Raw genomic sequence first — 21,110 nt, forward strand, 5'->3', positions numbered from 1 at the left:
ATAGTAATGTTAATGAAATCTAGGTTGTGAACAAGTTTCCAGATGCATTTGTAAATGAGATTTCGGGTTTGATATCGGAGCAAGAAGTGGAGTTTTCCATTGATTTGGTTCCTGTTACCAAGCTTATTTCGAAAGCTCCATATCAAATGGCTCCTTTTGAATTGACAAAACTCAAGAAGCAACTAGAAAAGTTACTAGTTAAGGGCTTTATATGCCCTAGTAGGTCCCCTAGGGTTTGCCTGTCTTGTTTGTAAAGAAAAAGGATCGCAACCTACATTTATGCATTGACTACATATAGTTGAACAAAGTGACTGTGAAAAACAAATATCAACTTCTGAGGATTAATGATTTGCTGGATCAACTGGTGGGAGCTTTAGGGTTTTCTAAAATCGACTTGCGATCTGGGTACCATTAACTAAGGGTGAATGCTGAGGATGTGCCTAAAACAGCATTTCATACTTGATATGGGCATTTTGAGCTCTTAGTGATGCCAATTAGATTGACGAATGTGCCTACAGTTTTCATGGACTATATGAACCACATATTTCGCCCCTTCTTAGATTAGTTTATGAACAAGTCTATTGTGAATCCTGACTGTATGGTGAAGCGAAGCCCCATGTGTAAGTTAGAGGTGCAAAGTGGAACAAGTATGTTATTGTTTATGTGGTTATGTGCATACTCCATATAAGACCACAAGTGTATAATGTGGTATTGAGGGGTCAAATTGCGAATATGATGTGATATATGTGATACAATGTGCCGATCGAGTGTACTTGGTCCTTTGGACTTGGTTCGAAGCACAAAGTGGTCTAATGAGGCAAAATATGAAAACTGAACACTTAATGTGCTCAATTTTCAAAGAAAAGTAGTTCTTTGCACCCGGGGATTCAATTTAAGATCAAACCACTGGATCATGTCTAAACTTCTCTCATCAGATAGACTATATTATAAGTTTCGTATGGGCACTTAAATCACTCCAATTGGATATCGGATGTGAAAATAGTGCATGGTGGAATTTCGTATCAAAAATCTGCCATGACAACAGAATTTTATACATGTGTCGTGGCGCATGGTGTGTAAGCCGTGGTGCATGTCACAAAGGCAGAGCACGTTGCTCTATACCACATTTCTTGGCGAGTGACTTGTTTTTGAAAAAACTAATTGTTTGATTTATCTATTAAGTAGGTGTGCGTCTATGCTTCCATAAGCCCTTTTTATTGACATATTTTCTACAAAGTCGGGATCTCACATTTTAAAAATAAATTAAGGGTTATATCTTTGTTATTATATTGTATTGCAATATAAATTGTGAACATGTAAGTAAAACTTGAGGTGAGAATCGGGACTTTATGCTTCCAAGGTCCCACTAGGTAAGGAACGAGGAAGTTCGTTGACAAGAGGATCATTACCCTAATCCTCACTAAGAGGACTCTCTCTTTCAAGAGGGGTATTGAAAGAAGAATCAGATTCAGAAAAAGTGACATCAGTAGACATAAAAAACTTCCTAAAAGGAGGATGATAACACTTGTACCCATTTTGAGTAGAGGAATACCCAACAAACACATTTAAGAGCTCTAGGGTCAAGTTTAGTCCTTTGTTGAGAATGCACATGAACAAGGACAACACACCCAAATATTCTAGTTATAAGACCACTTGATGTATTAAAATTAGAGAAAAATTGGGTAAGAATATCAATAGGACTTTTTGAACCAAGGATAGGGGTTGAAAGTCTATTAATCATGTGTCTTGTAGTTAAAACAGCTTCTCCCCAATATCGTTTAGGCATATTAGTTTGAAACAATAAGGCTCTAGTAACATTAAGAAGATGACTACTTTTCCTCTTAGCCACCCCATTTTGTTAGAGTATTAACAAAGGATGATTCAAGTAGAATTTTATGTGCATAAAAAAATATGGATAGTGATTGATTAAAAAAAATCTTTTCCATTGTCAGACCTAAACCTTTATATCCCATCTCCAAATTGAGTTTTAATCATGATATAAAAGGTGGGAAGAATAATACTAACATCAGATTTTTGTTTTAGCAAAAAAATCTATGTTACATGGGTGCAATCATCAATAAAGAATAGAAACTATCAAGACCTAGTAACATTAGGGACATTAGAGGAACCCTAAATATCACTAGGAATCAAATTAAAAGGAACATAAGTTCTTTTATTACTCATAGGATATGAAGATCATTTATAATTAAAGGATTCAACAAGTACATCTTTAAACCAACAAGGAAACATAGTTTTCAAAACATTAAATGAAGGGAGACCTAAACGACAACGATAAAGCCAAATCTAGTCTTGTGCAGACTCGGCTCTTTTTGACTGAGAAGAGGAGGAAGCCATCAAGCTTTGAATCCTACTACATTCACTAGGTTCATAAAAAAAAATAAATAAATAAAATCCATCTCTTTCTTCAGCAAGTCCAATCATCTAATTCGTCTCTCACTCTCGAAAAAGACAAGATAAAAGAGAATAGAACATAGCAATTAGAATCAGTGGCAAGTTTTTCCCCAGAGATGAGGCTTGCACACAATTTAGGACAAGACAATCACTCAATCTGACATCCCCTTGACCAGCTATAATAGCTATAGACCCATCACCCCACATGATTTTCTTAGTATTAGGACATGGATTATAAGATACAAAATTCTTGGAGGAATTTGTCAAATGGTTTGAGACTCCAGAATCCACAATCCAATAATGAAGAAAATGTTGTTTTGAGGCAATAAATACAGGTGAAAATAATACAAATAAAAGTTGAAAGGAGATGCCTGAGAACCTTAAAGAACAAATACCTGTACCAAAACTAGAAGTAGTCGCTTTATCAAGTGACTCCAACAAAGATCTAAGTTTCTCAATCTCCCCCTTAAGATGAGACTAACTAGAATTTCCCTTGGTAAAATCAATGGCCACATGAGCTTGTCCTTTTTCCATATTTGGAGGCTTACCATTCAGCTTCCAACACTTTTCCTTGGCGTGCCACAACTTCTTGCAATAAGAGCACCGAACAGGTTCTTTCTTGGAAGAGTCTCCTCATTTTTCATCCTCCACAGAACGAGAAGCAATATTCCCTGAAATCAAAGCAAAACTTTCCACAAGTGGAGTTTCCATCTTCACTCCTCAACGGCCTTCTTTTGCTAATACAATAGCAATAGTCTCATTAAGAGGGGGAACATCTTCCCGACCAAGGATTAGAACTCTTATAGGATCAAACTCTGAATTAAGTCCAACAAGATACTCAAAAATTCTCTACTTCTCAATGAAGTGTTTAAAGGTAGCTACATCATCAAGATCTTTCAAAATAATACACTGATAGTGGCTAATTCTTGCCATAGACTCTTCATAAGGGTAGAGTACTCAATGATATATTTACTGCCCTATTTGGTATCGGAAATCTTGGTTCATATCTCATAAATTTGGACAACATCCTTCACCTTTGAGTAAGTCTAATGCATCATATCCCAAATCTACTTAGCCTAGGACAAAAACAAACACATGCAACTAACTTCTAAGGCCATAGATTGCCACAGCCAAAGACATTACCATTGAGTCAACTTCATTCCAAGCATTGAACTTGGGTTCTCCTCACATAGGGCTAGTCCCAAGTAAATGACTAAGCTTCCCTCGGCCTTTTAAAAAGGTACGAACATATTGAGACTAAGCTACAAAGTTGGCTCTAGTCAATCAATAAGCAACCGGAACACTTGGCAACTCCCCCAAAAAACCCAAACAAGGAAGGCCTAGTACTATCAGACATGTTTTGTTAGTTGGACATGACTAAAACAAGGAGAGGAGATTCTAAGTAGAATGAAGGTGACCAAAGACCAAATAGAGCTCAGATGCACTCCCACGCACCGAAAATGCAGCATTAAGAAGATTAATTTGAGCAGCATGTGTTGTAGCGGACGGTGGTCAGACTTCTAGGTTCAACTAGTTTGCTACAAGCGAAAGCTATGGTCCGGCGCGTGTAGGCAAAATAGTCACCAGCAATAGTGGGTTTGCCCTAACGCACAAAAACAGTACTGAACCCTAAGGCAAAACATTGAACCCAACTTCAAAAACTCCGAACCTCAAATAGGGCTTTGATAGCATGACAAATTTGGTGAAAAAAATACTCTTCATTATTTCTCTCAATATTTACAAGAGCTTGCTGTGATATTTATAAGAGTATATTAATACATGGTATATTAACCTCTAACCACCAACTAATATCTATCTGCTAAAGGAATAAAATAAATTTACCCAATTAACTACACATTTTAACACTGTCAGTTTGTCATTGTTTGTTTCCTTGTTCTTTACTGTGTTACTTGGTTGGATTCCATTATAATGTTAATGCCCAATCTCTATATTACACCATGTCTACAATACAAATGATATTATAATATCTACGAAATAAATAAAAGAATAACTGTTCTAATACACCCCTTTAAATTTTGAAGCTTGATGCAAGATTGGGACTCTTGTGGCTACAAGATGCTAGAGTATTACAAATTGATATATTTGTTAGATACTCGACCAAACATAAGATTTCAGCATGGTAAGGTAGTTCATTAGCAACCCATAAGAGCAACACTTGGACATAGTCTATGGAGATGCCTAAAGATGACATCGATGATTGTTATTTTCAAAAGGACATGATAGGGGTGTGGAAGTACAATTAGCTGTTGACTAGGCAGGCTCAATATCTGATAGAAGGTCTACCACAGGGCATTTATTGCACTTACATGTGGGGTAATTTTGTTAGACGGAGAAGCAAGGAATAGCCCATGGTAGGAGAGGCAAAATAGAGAGCATTGGCTCTAGGAATTTGAGGGGATGTGGATAAAAGGTTATAAAAGGAGTTGAAGGTGGATGTCTTAAAGCCCATGAAATTGTTGTGCGATAATACACCACTATGAGGATAGCATAAAACCCAATACATTATAACTATACAAAGCATGTGAGAATTGATCATCACTTTATAAAACAGAAGATATAGTTAGGCAGTGTTAATTTGGATTTTGTGTCCTCAAATTCTCAAGTTGTAGATATGATGACAAAGGCACTCTTAAGCGTGAGATTTGAAGAGCTAACTGGCAGCTGGGAATGATCAACACATATGAACCAGCTTGAGGTATAGCTTTTCTCATGGGACCCAATAACCAAGTCCTTTATTATTATAGAGTTTACTCCATTTTTATTATTTATCTATTATAGAAAGACTATATTCGGAATATCTCTTAGATTTCAGTTTTCTTGTTTCGGATTTAGTTCTATTTCCTATGTTATCTTGCTTCTTATTTTGTTTGATTTTCCTCCATGATTTGTGGGATTGAGCATCTGATATCTTGTATTTGTCTTCCCGATATGTGTGTGTGTGTGTGTGTGTGTATTTCTCGATATGATAAATGCAATATAGAACAGAATTTCCTGAAATTCACATCGAATAATACGTGATAAGGAGGTAAAGGAAGCTCTTAAGAAAATGGCAAATGGTAGAGCCAATGGACCTGATTATATATCTATCAAAGCGTGGAAATGTTTAGGTGAAGAAGGGGTGAGATGGTTAACTAAGTTATTTAATGTGATTTTACGGTCCAAGAAAATGCCTGATGAGTGGAGGAGAAGTACATTAATTCCTATTTATCAAAATAAAGGAGATATTCAGAATTGTACTAACTATAGAGGGATTAAACTCATGAGCCACATAATAAAATTGTGCGAGAAAGTAATTGAGCACAGGTTGAGATTGGAGACAAGTATTTCTGAGAATCAGTTTGGTTTTATGCCAGGTAGATCAACTACAGAGGCGATTTATCCACTAAGGGGATTAATGGAAAAGTATCGTTGTAAAGATAAAGATCTACACATGATTTTTATTGATTTGGAAAAAGCTTATGACCGTATACCAAGAGAAATGCTTTGGAAAGCGTTGGAAAAAAAAAGGAGTACGGATTGCTTATATTAAAGCCATACAAGATATGTATGAGGGGGTAAAAACTAGTATAAGAATGCCTAGTGGTCAAACAAAGGATTTTCCTACAAAGATTGGACTACATCAGGGATCATCTCTGAGTCCTTATTTGTTCAACTTGATCTTAAATGTTTTGACGGAACATATTCAAGGGGAAATTCCGAAATGTATGCTCTTCGCGGATGATATAGTTCTTATAGCAGAGACAAGAGAAAAGGTTAATTGCAAACTTGAGCTATGGAGGAGGACATTGGAGTCGAAAGGTTTTCGTCTGAGTAGAAGTAAGACGGAATATTTATATTGTAAATTTGGTAAAGGACTATTCGACAATAATTTGGAAGTGAAATTGGGAGACCAAATTATACCTCAAGTGGAAAAGTTCAGATATTTGGGAGCCATTATTCAAAATGATGGCGAAATCAATGGAGATATTTCACATAGAATTCAAGCTGGGTGGTTTAATTGGAGAAAAGCTAAAGGAGTTATCTGTGACCGTAAGGTGCCTAATAAACTTAAAGGAAAGTTTTATCGCACTGCTATCAGACCGGCAATGTTATATAGTAGTGAATGCTGGGCTCTAACGGGACAGCAAGAGCATAAAGTTGGAGTAGCAGAGATGAGAATGTTACGATGGATGTGCGGACATACACATAAAGATAAAATTCAAAATGAGCACGTACGCAAAAAAGTGAGGGTGGCACCTATTGAGGAAAAAATGATAGAAAATCGGTTGAGATGGTTTGGGCATGTACAAAGAAGACCAAGAGAGGCACCAGTGAGAATAACTTTGAGTCCAATTAAGAGAGGTAGAGAAAGGCATAAGAGAACACTCTTGGAAGTTATTGAACGTGATTTCTTAATTAATAATATTCCTAAAAGCTTGATAAATGATAGAGCACAATAGCGTCTTGCAATCCATGTAGCCGACCCCACCTAGTGGGATAAAGGCTTGTTGTTGTTATTGTTTGTTAAGTCAGTAAGATAACTACCCCATTGAAGTTACCATTCCTCAAGAAATTAAGGCCTCAAAAATATGTAGTTTGGAAGGCAAAAGAACAAAACAATCATGTCCTGGTTGGTCAAGTTCATTGACAACGAAATGAGGAAATTTTGGAGATGCTAGAGAAAACTCCAGAGTAGATACACATTCTTTGGTGTTTTTAGGAATTTCTTCTCAATCTTCGTCTGTTTCTAATGCTGTAAATAAATATTCTCTTGACTATTGGGTCATTGACTTTGGAGCCAATGACCATATAACCATGAGACCAACACTACCCCTTGTCACTACTAATAGAAAAGTTATTCCTCTTCCTCTAGGATTACAGACATAATGCACAATATACACGGGAACTCTGAAAAGGGAAAATGTCCGTTGAATCTTGAGTCATTTATCATTCAGTTCTACTGGTCAACAAAATCACTAGAAATTAGAAAGAAAGAAACTGAAAATATCAACACAACAATGTTTCAAATCAATGAGAACAGAGCCTAAGGATATAAGACATTACATATAACTGCTGAATTAATTAGTTTTCAGTGCCAATTGCATGAGGGTTTCTCAAGAACAAGAATTACGCCTAGTTTGATAATTCATAAGAATAGTGTCAAAATTTAATAAAATAATACAATAAATATTTAGTAGTATATAGTTGATTTACAACCTTTTCTGCCATCTCCTCATCTCTTTAATCAAGTAACTTCACACAATAAAGCATGAAAACTAACCGTCTCTTATGTCTGAACTCTGCAAACAGCCAATTGCTGAGTCAATGAGTTCATCTGAATGAGAAAACAAGCCCCCTATTAAAGCAACCTGAAATATGCAAGCATGAATACACTTCACGCAAAGGGGAAAAAAAAACATGTAACATTTTTAAATGCCAAATATGAATATACCTCGGCTGTCTCTAGAAGAAGATCAAATTGCCTCCTCTGAGCAGAAATAGAAAGTACCGTGATCTCACTAAATGTTATGCAGGATTTAACAAAACTGAGATGCTTTTTAGACCTCAATGCATGAATAGCTAAACAGTTGCTGGAGTGAACAAGAGTTTCCTACAAGAAAGCATTAATGACTACATCAATATGAACGTTCTTTAGGTCATATGGAAGTAAACTTATCCAACCATTGTGTTAGCGCGTCTTTTCCATGTTGTTTATTATTGTTGTAGTCATCATTGTTGTTGTTGTTTATTCATTAGTGAGAACTCTATTTTCTTGTTATTTATATCCTAATATACCCCAATTAGTCTCTACTTTCCAAGAAAGTTTAAAATGAACTAAAAATTTTGACAAACACTCAATTCACCCCCCTCTTAAATGTGTTGCCATTTCTAATAATATTAATTTGCTAGCATCAAATTTTTGTAGATATTCTTGATATGATAATTAGTATTTTGTCATTTTCATTTCCTTTTTTCCTGTCAATATGCTTTTTATTTTTCACTTTTGTGAATTTCCTTAATTTTCTTGGAACTAGGATGCGATATGATATTTTTCCTTTGGTAGTGGGATCAGACTAGTCTTCCCTCTAACCAATATCCCAACACCTCTAATGAAAGAACATGCACTCAGTTTGTTCCTGTTTGTCGTCCCTTATGCCCCATTTGGTACAAAGAAGTGTTTTTAGTGGAAGTGGAAGTGGAAATAAAAGTGGATGTGGAAGTGAAATTGGGTATAAAAGTATTTATGCTATGAAGATGGAAGTAGGATAAAAGATTTATTTAATAAATATAGTTATTTTTTAAAAAATCCAAATTACCCATAAAATTTATTTAAAAAAAAAAAAAAGCTCCATCCTCTTCCGCATCTTCCCAGCCCGCCCTGCATCAAGCATGAACATGATCCAAAATATTCAACACCCAACAAACCCAATAAACATGAACTTCCACTTTCAGGGAGCACATGAGCCAGATTTCAAGGGGGGAAAAAGAAAGAAATAAAAGAAAAAAAAAAAAAACTTCTGCAATATGAACCCTCTGAATCCTCGTAGCCAAACCCCTTCCTTGCTGTGAATCACCATTCAGAAGAAAAACGAAAGACTGGAACAAAGTTTAAATAATTCATGGAACAAAATTTAAAAAACATGGGAAGGCATGGACCTATGCAGAGAGAAGATGAGGAGTTAGATCTGGATCCATGAGAGAACCGTCATGAACCACTAATGAAGAACAAAAATTCATGGAATCAAATATAAAAATTAAATTTGTAGGTTGTTTTATAAGAGAACATAGTCCTTCATCTTCTTCATCATCCTTTGGTTGTTTTAGCAGAGAAGGTGATGGGGTAAAATGGTCAGATACGAAATTTCAAAGTGGAACCCAGTTCTTAGGGTCTGGGTGTGGAACACAGTTCCATCAAATTTGATGGAACTGAGTTCTTTGAGAAGCCACTTCAAGCGTACCAAATACTAAATTTTGAATTCCACTTCTACTTCCACTTCTCCCCCCTTAATTCCCTGCTATCAAATGAGGCATTAGTGTACAAATCAACAACATTGACACAATGGGATCAGCCTTAAACCAGATAAATAGCTTTGTAAACTAAAAGCTCCCTCCATGGCTATAAAGGCCACGAAGCGATCATATGCCATCAACTGAATTGCAATAATTACCTCTTACGGTTTTCAGTTACCTTGATGTTTATTAGGGGTTGTGGAGAAGAGGAGAAATACTTCACTAGAGATGCCACTTAACTTAGTTATCACATACCCCAAGTGTAACATGGTTTTAAGGCAATAAAACCATGTCAGAGTAGTAAAGTATCACCACAATGTGCATAGGGTTGAATAGTGTCTAGATTCATTGTAATTTTTCTACTCTTTGCTACTATCATTGTACTTTTGTGCTATTGTACTATCATTGTGCTACTACATGATGTTGAGTAATCAAGCCCAACAGCCAATCCCTTGTCAGATTTCTGCCTAGTTTCACCAAGTATCACTGTACTTTTTTGGATACAATCAAATTAGACACAGACACACACAAACACAAACATGTCGATGCTGTGATTGAGCATCAGATCTCTTCCAAACATGGGAGGTGGTGCTGCCAAGTATTTAATTAACTACTCTATTTATGACATGATAGGCAATATCAGATGGAAAATGATATAACTTGAAATAAAAATTTGATGCTTTATCTTTGATGCACTAGGAGGACAAAAATAACAACCTTAATTTCCTCTAATCTACTGAAAGCTCCTCTGCAATCAACCAAAAACGCTAAATGGCTCTCCACATCAGCTCCATAATCTACCTAGTGAATATAAGCAAGAAAATAATCATAATCCCTGCACAATAATTACCACAAAGAAGTATATAACAAAATTTACCATGTGAACAAAGCAAGAGATCAGCCGAGACACATGGCTATCATCATCTTTAACATTCATAAATTCCATATCATCATGTAGGGTCTGAGAAATTTCAAAAAGCAACTGTATGGTTGTTGGGTGTCTTGTGTGACAATTCCTGCTTAACAAATAACCATAAAATACAATTCTTATCAAATGAAATTAAGAGTATCTTGTCTAGTTTATTGATCACATAATTAAATTTTACAAATGGAAAAGACTAAACAAAATGTAGAGTGTAGACAAAGGAGAAGCCTACAAGTTAATGACAAGCAGTTCAAAACTCCATCAAAGGGAATAAATAATTGCATAAAAACATGACCAACATGTGTTAAAATAAGAATAAATGATTAATGCTCAAGCTTGAAAATATAATTGCTGTAGGATTATATTAAACCTAGGGGCTTCGATACTAAATTTTGCTAGGTCTAGAGAAGGATATCTACTAGATTTGTTGCCATTTAATAACTCCCCCCCCCCCAACAAACTCAACTTGTCCTCACGTTGGAAATTAGGAAATTGAGCTTAAAGAAGGTCATGATCCTCCCAACTTGTATCTTCAACAGGTCAATTTCCCATTGGATAAGTAACTCTGAAATCTCAATGAGTTGCATACCAAATCTCCACGTTGTTGAGGAGAAGAGCTATATACCAGAATGTCATAAAAGACAAGAACAAATTTCCTTTAGTATGGACGGAATACATCATTCCAAGGCAAGAGGCATGACCAAAAATTAGTAGTGGCCTAAATGAGTGCAAAAAGCTGTTTTGTGTATGTCAGAAGCGCATAGATTTGGAGATAACCAGACTGAAAATTACTTTTTTGAAAAATAGGCGGCACAATGCAATTTATCTAAAAGGATTTAAATGGAGCAACCATTTACTTTGCATTTTGGTGCAGAAAGGATGTCCAGCAAGGTTCATCAACTATATCGATCTACTTATGGGTCAAAAATATCCCCTTATCGGTTTGCAAATTTAGCTCAATTGTTAAGATATTTGGGGTGGTTCATAGCAAGGTGGTTCTATCACCTGATCTTGTCTACTCAATGCAACCACCTAGTTGTTTATGTAGATGACATTATCATTGATCAAGATGGCAACATTCAACATAATACTTATTCTCTTCCTTTGAATCTAAGGATATGGGTTTAAATACATTTTGATATGTGAGGTGGCCCAATCTTCTACTAGGATTGCCATATCCCAAAGGAAACATGGTATATGTGAATAGAGAGAGATTTGAAAAGTAGTCAGTGAAAATATAGAGCTACAATCTGTCTTATTTATAATTGCATAAACAAGAAAAAGAAATAAAGAGTAATAATGACAAGATATATACTGATATGCCTAGCAAGCATCTAGTCAACCCTAATATAATACAATGAACACAATAGGTTGAGAATCAAAATACATATTGTATTTATTGTATGATATTAGGGCTAACTAAACTCTTCTTACGAAGATCAGTATACATTTTAGTCATTATTTCTCTTTACTCATGTGTCTTGTGTATATGATTATAAATAAAATAGAATGTAGCTTAGTATATTCACAAACTTCTTTTCCCACATCTCTCTATTCAAATGGTATCAGAGCCACTGTTCTGATTTTTTTTAGGATTGTGCTTCGTTCCAGCCCTTCTGTTTTTCCACACACAACCAAAAAAAAAACCTTAATCTTCTTAGCAAGATTGGGCAGGGAGTCTCGATGGCATGTGGGAGCATGTGTCATGGCAGATGGTGGCCGACTTCAAGATCTAATTGATTGGCGGCTTCCGAACATAGTGGTAGGGCGCATGTCATCGATAGAGCTTCTAGCAGTGGTACATCTGAACGGTTGAGCAAACAGTGACTCTGATTTATTTATTTTTTCCAGAAAAAAAGGAAAAGGTTGGAAGGAGACACAACCTGGAAAAAAAAATCATAACCGTGGCTCTGGTACTATGTGAATAGTGAGAAATATGAAAACTAGTTAGTGAATGTATTGAACTACAATCTGTCTCATTTATAATGGTATATATAAGACAAAGAAATAAAGAGTAATAATGACAAAAGATACACGATCTACTTAACGAGAATTTAGTCAGCCCTAATATTGTACAATAAATACGATATACTCCCTCCTAACCATGATATAAGATATCTTCTAGAAACCTTGCATGGTCCAAAATATAGGACATTGGATAACTTCTATATTTGTTTTTTCAGCTATACCCCTACTTCATTTATTACTCTTTTTTGAAAAAAAAAAATCACGCATTAGAATTTTAATTACTATTATCAAGACTCTTATATAAAATATTTAATGATAGTATAAAAGGAAAGAAATGAACATTTTTAAGAATTTAAAGTTTCAACTAACTTTGTTCGTAAATCATGAATTAGTTAACTATGGCTCATATTGTGGTCCGAAAGGAGAATATTTTGATTCTCAACACATAGACACAGTGAGCAGCAAAACAAGCATGTTAGACTGCAAACATGTTAATACTAAATGAAAAACTTAACTACCTCAACATCACTCACCCAGTTTTCTCACTTGCTTTTGAGTGTATGTAGTCAGTCCTTATCATCTTTGTGTGATAGTCATTTGCATGTGGTGATAAGAGGAGCTCCTAGCCAGATTACAATATGAAGATAAAGGCAATACTCCAATAATTGGCTATAGTAACGCAAACTGTGCTGTATCTCCTATTATAGATTATCTATTTTAGGATATTGTGTGCTTATTAGTGATAATTTAGCCTCCTAGATAAGCCAGAAACAATATGTGCTTGCATATTCCAGCACAAAAGCTGAATAACATGCCATGGCCTAGCAATATGTGAACTTGTTTGGTTGAAGCAACCTTTCGAGAATTGAGGTTGGAATTATTAATCAAGTGGAGTTGATTTGTGACAACCAAGAAATGATGAATATTGCTTCCAATCTAGTTTTATATGAGCACCAAGCATTTTAAGTTGATTGTTTCTTTATAAGACGAAAGATTAAATCTGAGCATTTTTTATGGACAAAGGTTATGAACTATCTACATCAGTTATGCCTTTGATTGTAGAGGCACCCAGCAGCTCACTATGAATGAAGTGGAAGGATTGTGAGGGCGTGCATGTATTCATAGGATAGCTTGCTTTGGTATATTTGGCAAGTTTGCAAATGTATATATTGGAACCTTATTTCCATTCCCATATCTACATTGAACAAAGAATCATATCAAACACAATGCAAGTTGGTATCAAGGCCAATGAGGTGATCACATCTGAAAGGACCTAGAAAATCAGAACTTTTACAAGATAGATAAAGGATAAGAACATAAATTTCTTGACAAAAGGTACCTTGTTGCGATATCAAGGATGCGAATAAAGACAACAGTCCGTGTGTTCCCATGCGTTATATCTAAAACTTCAGGAAAGTGATTCTATGAAAGAATAACAATTAAACCAATCACTTTTTAGGATTCATTTGTTGTTCAAAATGAAAAGAAAAAAGACTATAGGAAATACCAGCGCAAATACATCTTCCAGGCATGTGAAATGAGAAAGAAGCTTCACCAATAGAGACTGCAAGCTTAGCATTTCATCTTCTATAACCCCTTTATATGCATATCGGGATATGCTTTCTAAAATGGTGATTAGAATATTATCCTGGCATAAGGGCCCATGTTTAGGGAAAAACAAAAGAAAGTATTTGTTGAAATTCAACTCTGATCTCATTATGACTACAAATTCAAGTATGATTTTATCATTTAAGGTCTGACTAAACATGTATTTTATGTCATGTGACTTATTTTTCAAGAAAATATATAAATAAAGAATGAAGGAAGAAAAGAATGGATGAAAGAAAGTGTTTGGAAGTGGGCTTATGTCTAATTGGTATGATGACTACATAACCCTAACTTATCCTTTAAAGCTCTATCCTTATGTTTATAGTTGATATTGTTGTCTGCTTATTATTCCTAGAACAATTTTTAATTATTTCCATGTTCTTGGAGAGAATTAAGCGATCCTGTTTATGATACCTCCGCCACTCTATGTATGAGTTCCTCTGTTATTTAATAAAATAAGTAATTTTTGCATGCCCAACCATTTTCGGAAAGAAAGAAAAACCAACAACTTCCTTTGCCAGACTACCTCCTATATTCATTTATGATTTCAACTCTGATGTCACCTATGATTGCTCAATTCAAACTTTTAATTCAACTCTGATGTCATTTACGATTGCTCAATTCATGGGATCCACCGACAGACTTGTGCTCTGAGATCTTTCACGTACATGTTGCTTTTTTTCATTCTAAAGAAATAAAAAAAAAATCCAATTTTCTTGATGGCATTAATAGGTGTTGGATTGCTCCTAGTCATTCAAACATACCATCCGATTCTGAAGAATGAGATCTGCATAAGCATCTACAACCTTTAAGTACTCGAGTAAGCTATCATACTGCTCAATGACCTGCCATTGCCATCAAAAGAAAAGATATGAATATGATGAAAGATCTTGACTATATAGACTTTGTCGAGGACCTAATTGTTATTTAATCAATCTTTTGAAACCTAACTATCATTCTACCCCTTAACAATAAATACATGTTATAGTAAAAAGCCAAATAATCATATTACAAATATTATAATATAGGTGTTTAAGTATCCTACAAGTATCACATCATATACATATAGGATATAGATACGTTTACTTTTTTTAAGCATCCATGTTAGAAGTATCTAGACTATCAAGCTCTACTGTGATGAGACGGCCATAAATACAAACACAATCTAGCTAGGGATCTGACTGATATATACGTTTACTTATTTGCTGATGTAATCTGACTGATATTTGCTGGTGTGTAATCTTGCTTAGGATCATTAGAGTGAGATCACACCAAATTCACATATTATCTCTCTAAATCAAACCCATTTACTAACAGAATTTTCATATGTCACAATCCTCATTTGTGAGATTTATCACAATATTATCCATTTAGATAACTCCGCCTATATTTATAGCCGGTCCCAAACCCGGGTAAAGGAGGAGGGTTGTGTTAGGCCATCAACAGCCAATGTAAAAATTTGTTGAATCTATCATGAACATGGACAATAGACGTTATAATGTTAATGCTAGGTCGTTGCCCGTAAGTAACGCGCTGCATAGCTCGAGTACAGTGATAAGTGAGTTAGAGCCGCTGCATCGGCGCCCGGATGTAGTGTTAAATGAGCAAGGGCTACCGCGTCATTCTGGACGCACGCGGCTAAAGAAGTTAGTCCATAAGAGCAAAATTAGATTTGGTACTTGAAATGTTGGGACATTAAATTGTAAATCTGTAGAGGTTGTAGGGGTTATGATTCAAAGGAAAATCAATATCCTTTGCTTGCAAGAAACAAAATGGCGTGGAGAAGAAGCTAAGGATATTCAAGGTTTCAAACTTTGGTATACAGGAAAAGTAAGTGCACGCAATGGAGTAGGCATCATTATAGGTAAGGAGTGGAAGAAGAACGTTGTAGAAGTTAGCAGAATTGGAGACAGAATTATTTCTTTAAAAATGATAATTGGACGTGAGACTGTTAATATTGTTAGCGCTTATGCGCCGCAAGTCGGGACAGAAGCCAGTCTTAAGGAATTATTTTGGGAGGATCTGGAGGGGTTGATTCGACACATACCACAGAGTGAAAAGATTTTTATTGGAGGAGACTTTAATGGGCATGTCGGGAGGGAAGCTGGTCAGTATGCGAGGGTGCATGGTGGTTTTGGTTTTGGAGAGCTAAACAATGAAGGACAAACTCTTCTTGATTTCTCATTGGCGTATGATTTTAAGATTGCCAACACTTGTTTCAAGAAGAGAGATGAGCATCTCATCACTCACAAAAGTGGAGCCTCAAGGTCACAGATTGATTTTTTTTTGGTTAGGAACACAGATAGAAAACTTTGTAAAAATTGTAAGGTGATCCCCGGAGATGCTGTAACGACACAACATAGGGTCCTAGTCCTTGATGTGTGTATTATGAGTAAAATCCAAAAACGTCGACAAGTAGTAACACCAAGGATTAGGTGGTGGCAATTAAAAGGTGAGAAGCAAGATATTTTCAAGCGAAATCTTTTGGGTAAAAGAATTTGGGACTCTCAGGGAAGTGCTAACATCATATGGGAGGATATGGCGAAAAAGATACGGGAGGTTGCAAAAGTAGTTTTGGGAGAATCGAAAGGTTCTGGTCCGAGAGATAAGGAGTCTTGGTGGTGGAATAATAGTGTACAGGACAAAATCAAGTATAAGAAGAACTGTTTTAAAGCCATACATTTGTGTAACAATGAGGAAAATTGGGAGAGGTACCGTATGGCTAAGAAGGAAACTAAGAGAGCTGTGGGTGAAGCTCGTTCTAAAGCTTTTGAAGAATTTTATAAGAACCTTGAGACGAAGGAAGGAGAGCAAAATATTTATAAGATTGCCAAGAGTAGGGAAAGAAAATCAAGAGATCTAGAACAGGTAAGGTGTATTAAGGATGAAGAGGGAAGAATTTTAATTACAGATGATGAAATTAAAATAGATGGGAGACTTATTTTTCTAAACTTTTCAATGATGGAGAGGATTCATCTAGTAACTTGGAGGATTTAATAACTGGTAAAGGAGAACAAAATTTGTCATTCTATCGAATAATACGTGATAAGGAGGTAAAGGAAGCTCTTAAGAAAATGGCAAATGGTAGAGCCAACGGACTGATTGTGTATCTATCGAAGCGTGGAAATGTTTAGGTGAAGAAGGGGTGAGATGGTTAACTAAGTTATTTAATGTGATTTTACGGTCCAAAAAAATGCCTGATGAGTGGAGGAGAAGTACATTAATTCCTATTTATAAAAATAAAGGAGATATTCAGAATTGTACTAACTATAGAGGGATTAAACTCATGAGCCACACAATGAAATTGTGGGAGAAAGTAATTGAGCACAGGTTGAGATTGGAGACAAGTATTTCTGAGAATCAGTTTGGTTTTATGCCAGGTAGATCAACTACAGAGGCGATTTATCTACTAAGGAGGATTAATGGAAAAGTATCGTTGTAAAGATAAAGATCTACACATGGTTTTTATTGATTTGGAAAAAGCTTATGACCGTATACCAAGAGAAGTGCTTTGGAAAGCGTTGGAAAAAAAGGGAGTACGGATTGCTTATATTAAAGCCATACAAGATATGTATGAGGGGGTAAAAACTAGTATAAGAACGCCTAGTGGTCAAACAAAGGATTTTCCTATAAAGATTGGACTACATCAGGGATCATCTCTGAGTCCTTATTTGTTCAACTTGATTTTAAATGTTTTGACGGAACATATTCAAGAGGAAATCCCGAAATGTATGCTCTTCGCGGATGATATAGTTCTTATAGCAGAGACAAGAGAAGAGGTTAATTGCAAACTTGAGTTATGGAGGAGGACATTGGAGTCGAAAGGTTTTCGTCTGAGTAGAAGTAAGACGGAATATTTATATTGTAAATTTGGTAAAGGACTATTCAAAAATAATTTGGAAGTGAAATTGGGAGATCAAATTATACCTCAAGTGGAAAAGTTTAGATATTTGGGAGCCATTATTCAAAATGATGGCGAAATCAGTGGAGATATTTCACATAGAATTCAAGCTGGGTGGTTTAATTGGAGAAAAGCTAAAGGAGTTATCTGTGACCGTAAGGTGCCTAATAAACTTAAAGGAAAGTTTTATCGCACTGCTATCAGACCGGCAATGTTATATAGTAGTGAATGCTGGGCTCTAACGGGACAGCAAGAGCATAAAGTTGGAAGTAGCAGAGATGAGAATGTTACGATGGATGTGCGGACATACACGTAAAGATAAAATTCGAAATGAGCACATACGCGAAAAAGTGAGGGTGGCACCTATTGAGGAAAAAATGGTAGAAAATCGGTTGAGATGGTTTGAGCATGTACAAAGAAGACCAAGGGAGGCACCAGTGAGAAGAGTGGAACATATAACTTTGAGTCCGATTAAGAGAGGTAGAGGAAGGCCTAAGAGAACACTCTTGGAAGTTGTTGAACGCGATCTCTTAATTAATAATATTCCTAAAAGCTTGATAAATGATAGAGCACAATGGCGTCTTGCAATCCATGTAGCCGACCCCACCAAGTGGGATAAAGGCTTGTTGTTGTTGTTGTTGTTGTTGTATTATCCATTTAGATAGAAATTGACAGGTCAGCTTTTGTTGGAAGTCACAACGGTTGTTCTCTTTATTTAAAGTGATTTTTTTTATTTCCTTTATTTTAGTTTGTTTGCAGGGCTCAGCCCTTTTATCTGTTTCTATTATTTTTAATTATTTCAAAAGTAGTTAGTAGAATTAGATCTGATTTCGATAGATCTGATTTAGATAGATCTGATTTCCTCAATCAGAATCAGATTTTATGGGATTAGGGCTAGGAGGTAGACTTGTTGCCTCACTGTTATGTTATTTAAACCCTAACTGAGTAAAGAACACACCAAAGATACTCAGCCTTCTTTTCCTCAATTTATGTTTTACATAAGAAAACCCACCTAGAAATGTTGACTACATGCAATCAAAATGAGTGGCGGAGGAGCTAAATCTCGCACCCCCTTTATCACAATATATTGATTTAGATAGATCTGATTTCCTCAATCAGAATCAGATTTTATGGGATTAGGGCTAGGAGGCAGACTTGTTGCCTCACTGTTATGTTATTTAAACCCTAACTGAATAAAGTACTGAGTTCACCAAAGATACTCAGCTGTCTTTTCCTCAATTTATGTTTTACATAAGAAAACCCACCTAGAGATGCTGACTACATGCAATCAAAATGAGTGGCGGAGGAGCTAAATCTTGCACCCCTTCCATGCATTCCAAATAACTTTTTACTAGAATAAATCACCAATCTCCAGCTCATCCTTGCCCACCCTAGAGAATTATAGAAAATACAATGTCCTCCCTTCAAATCAACAAAGAGACGTGGAATATAAAATAATATTCAAAGAAAGTGACAACCCAACTCTTAAATGGTGAAACCAGAACAGAAATGTATAATACCTGAATGACTTTATCAAGGACAGTTTTGGCAATGTCATACGAGCACCTCCTTTCATTAAGCCTGAATCCAAGCAATCTGTAATTCATATGCTGCATAAAGCCAAAGGAATAATAAAACAACAACTTCCAAGAAGTGAAGTAGCATTTCGGGTAGAATACACCTAGCAAATGCATTATACCTGATCAAAGGATTTATCCTTGCTACACTCAATGAGATGAAGGATTTCAATAATATTTGAGAAAATTACTTCAATTGGGAGTTCCTTCAATAAATGATGTAGAAAAACGGAAACACAAGTGACACTGCCAGAAGACTGTTGTTTCTTCCTCAATCCAAGCTCAGTAAGAACATCACTGATTTGCATCTTCAAGACAGAAATATGACATCAAAACAATATAAAGGATAAAATGAGGATAAAGGCATGCAAAAACACTGTCCGACTGTTTTTCTTCATTTCTTTTTGCTGATTAAATTATAGAATTTAATTTAATTATCATTATAATAATGAAAACTTTGAACAATTCTTCTTGCAAAAGGAATCATTACTACATACCTGAGACATCCCCTTAAATATGCAATTCATAACATACTCAATGGTTGGTTCCATCAGACTGACAAACAATTTTCTTTTGTCTCCATATATGCTTTCATTTGGGGATAAGATTCGGATCAAGATAACTCTGATGTCATTAAGACATGTAACAAGATATCCTGTTCAATTGAAACAGTACTTGTTAGACAGAATTCCAGAGTCTATGCAGTATGATGTTCATATAAATATGCACAAACATAAGTGAAGGTCTGAACAAATGTCATAGACTCGCTAGATGGATGCAGGCTGTAAAATCTTGAATCAATTGGAGAATTTAATATTAGTTAAAATTACATTTCAAACTTATTAAGATAGTTATCCATCTTTAATTAGTATTTGAAGTACGGATATTTATTTTTCAAATCATTTCTTTTGAGAGTTTCTCCATTTAGATTCTTCTCGAAAGGAGAGTTCTTTCAAACTGGAGCAAAAATGATGGGAAACTTTTTAGTAACTTATTATCTGATTTACTTCATTTCCTTTATTAGGCGTCATTTTATTTCAAGATATTGTCTTTGGGGTTTCCTATAAAGAGAAGTTATACCCTTTTCTTAGACAATAATGGTTTGAAATTCAGATCATTCATTTTCCATAATTCCCTACCAACTGCTATCTCTCTCAATCTTCTTTTCCCTCTTTTCTTAGTTGCTCTAAATCACATCTACTCCCCAACTTTAATCTTGAAATAATTTCACATAAAAGGCGCATTTATTTGATCGAATTTCATGAAATAATATATTTTAAAAAACAGAGAGATCACTTTTCAGAAATTTTACAATGATTGCTTAAGCTTTTTAGAATATATGCACAAGAGTTTGATACAAGGCAAGTTAAAAATGATTTGGAGGTCAAAATAGGAGATCAGCTCAACCCACAGGAGTCAAAGTTCAGGTATTTGGGATTGACTATGCAAAATGATGGTGAAATTGGTGGGGATGTTTCACAAAAATAAAATTATTTGTGATTAGAAAGTGTCTAATAAGCTAAAAGGAAAATTTTATCAAACTGCTATAGGAGCAATTATGCCATATGATATTGAGTTTTGGACATTAAAGAGACAACATGAATATAGTTGGAGTAGTACAGATGAGGATGCTAATAAAATTTGTAATGATCATATATAAAGAAGAGTTGGCGCAGTATCTATTAAGGAGAAAAAGGTGAAAAATTAT

General features: G+C 35.4%; 1 protein-coding gene across 1 annotated transcript in view; it reads right to left on the reverse strand.

The window, feature by feature from the left end:
* The window catches only part of LOC129320065 (uncharacterized), a 58,360-nt gene that overhangs the window by 13,419 nt on the left and 23,831 nt on the right, over window positions 1-21,110 (reverse strand). The window contains exons 8-17 of the mRNA XM_054965214.1: window positions 19,900-20,057; window positions 19,525-19,710; window positions 19,346-19,435; window positions 14,689-14,769; window positions 13,824-13,964; window positions 13,656-13,738; window positions 10,301-10,439; window positions 10,141-10,224; window positions 7,865-8,023; window positions 7,694-7,781 (exon numbers count right to left, since the gene is read on the reverse strand). Of these exons, the coding sequence (XP_054821189.1) occupies window positions 7,694-7,781; window positions 7,865-8,023; window positions 10,141-10,224; window positions 10,301-10,439; window positions 13,656-13,738; window positions 13,824-13,964; window positions 14,689-14,769; window positions 19,346-19,435; window positions 19,525-19,710; window positions 19,900-20,057 (1,209 nt within the window). The remainder of the gene's footprint in view (window positions 1-7,693; window positions 7,782-7,864; window positions 8,024-10,140; window positions 10,225-10,300; window positions 10,440-13,655; window positions 13,739-13,823; window positions 13,965-14,688; window positions 14,770-19,345; window positions 19,436-19,524; window positions 19,711-19,899; window positions 20,058-21,110) is intronic.

The sequence above is a fragment of the Prosopis cineraria genome, unplaced genomic scaffold, assembly GCF_029017545.1.
Source record: "Prosopis cineraria cultivar Desert tree isolate PC_DT_omini unplaced genomic scaffold, ASM2901754v1 PC9, whole genome shotgun sequence".
Taxonomy (NCBI): Eukaryota; Viridiplantae; Streptophyta; class Magnoliopsida; order Fabales; family Fabaceae; genus Prosopis; species Prosopis cineraria.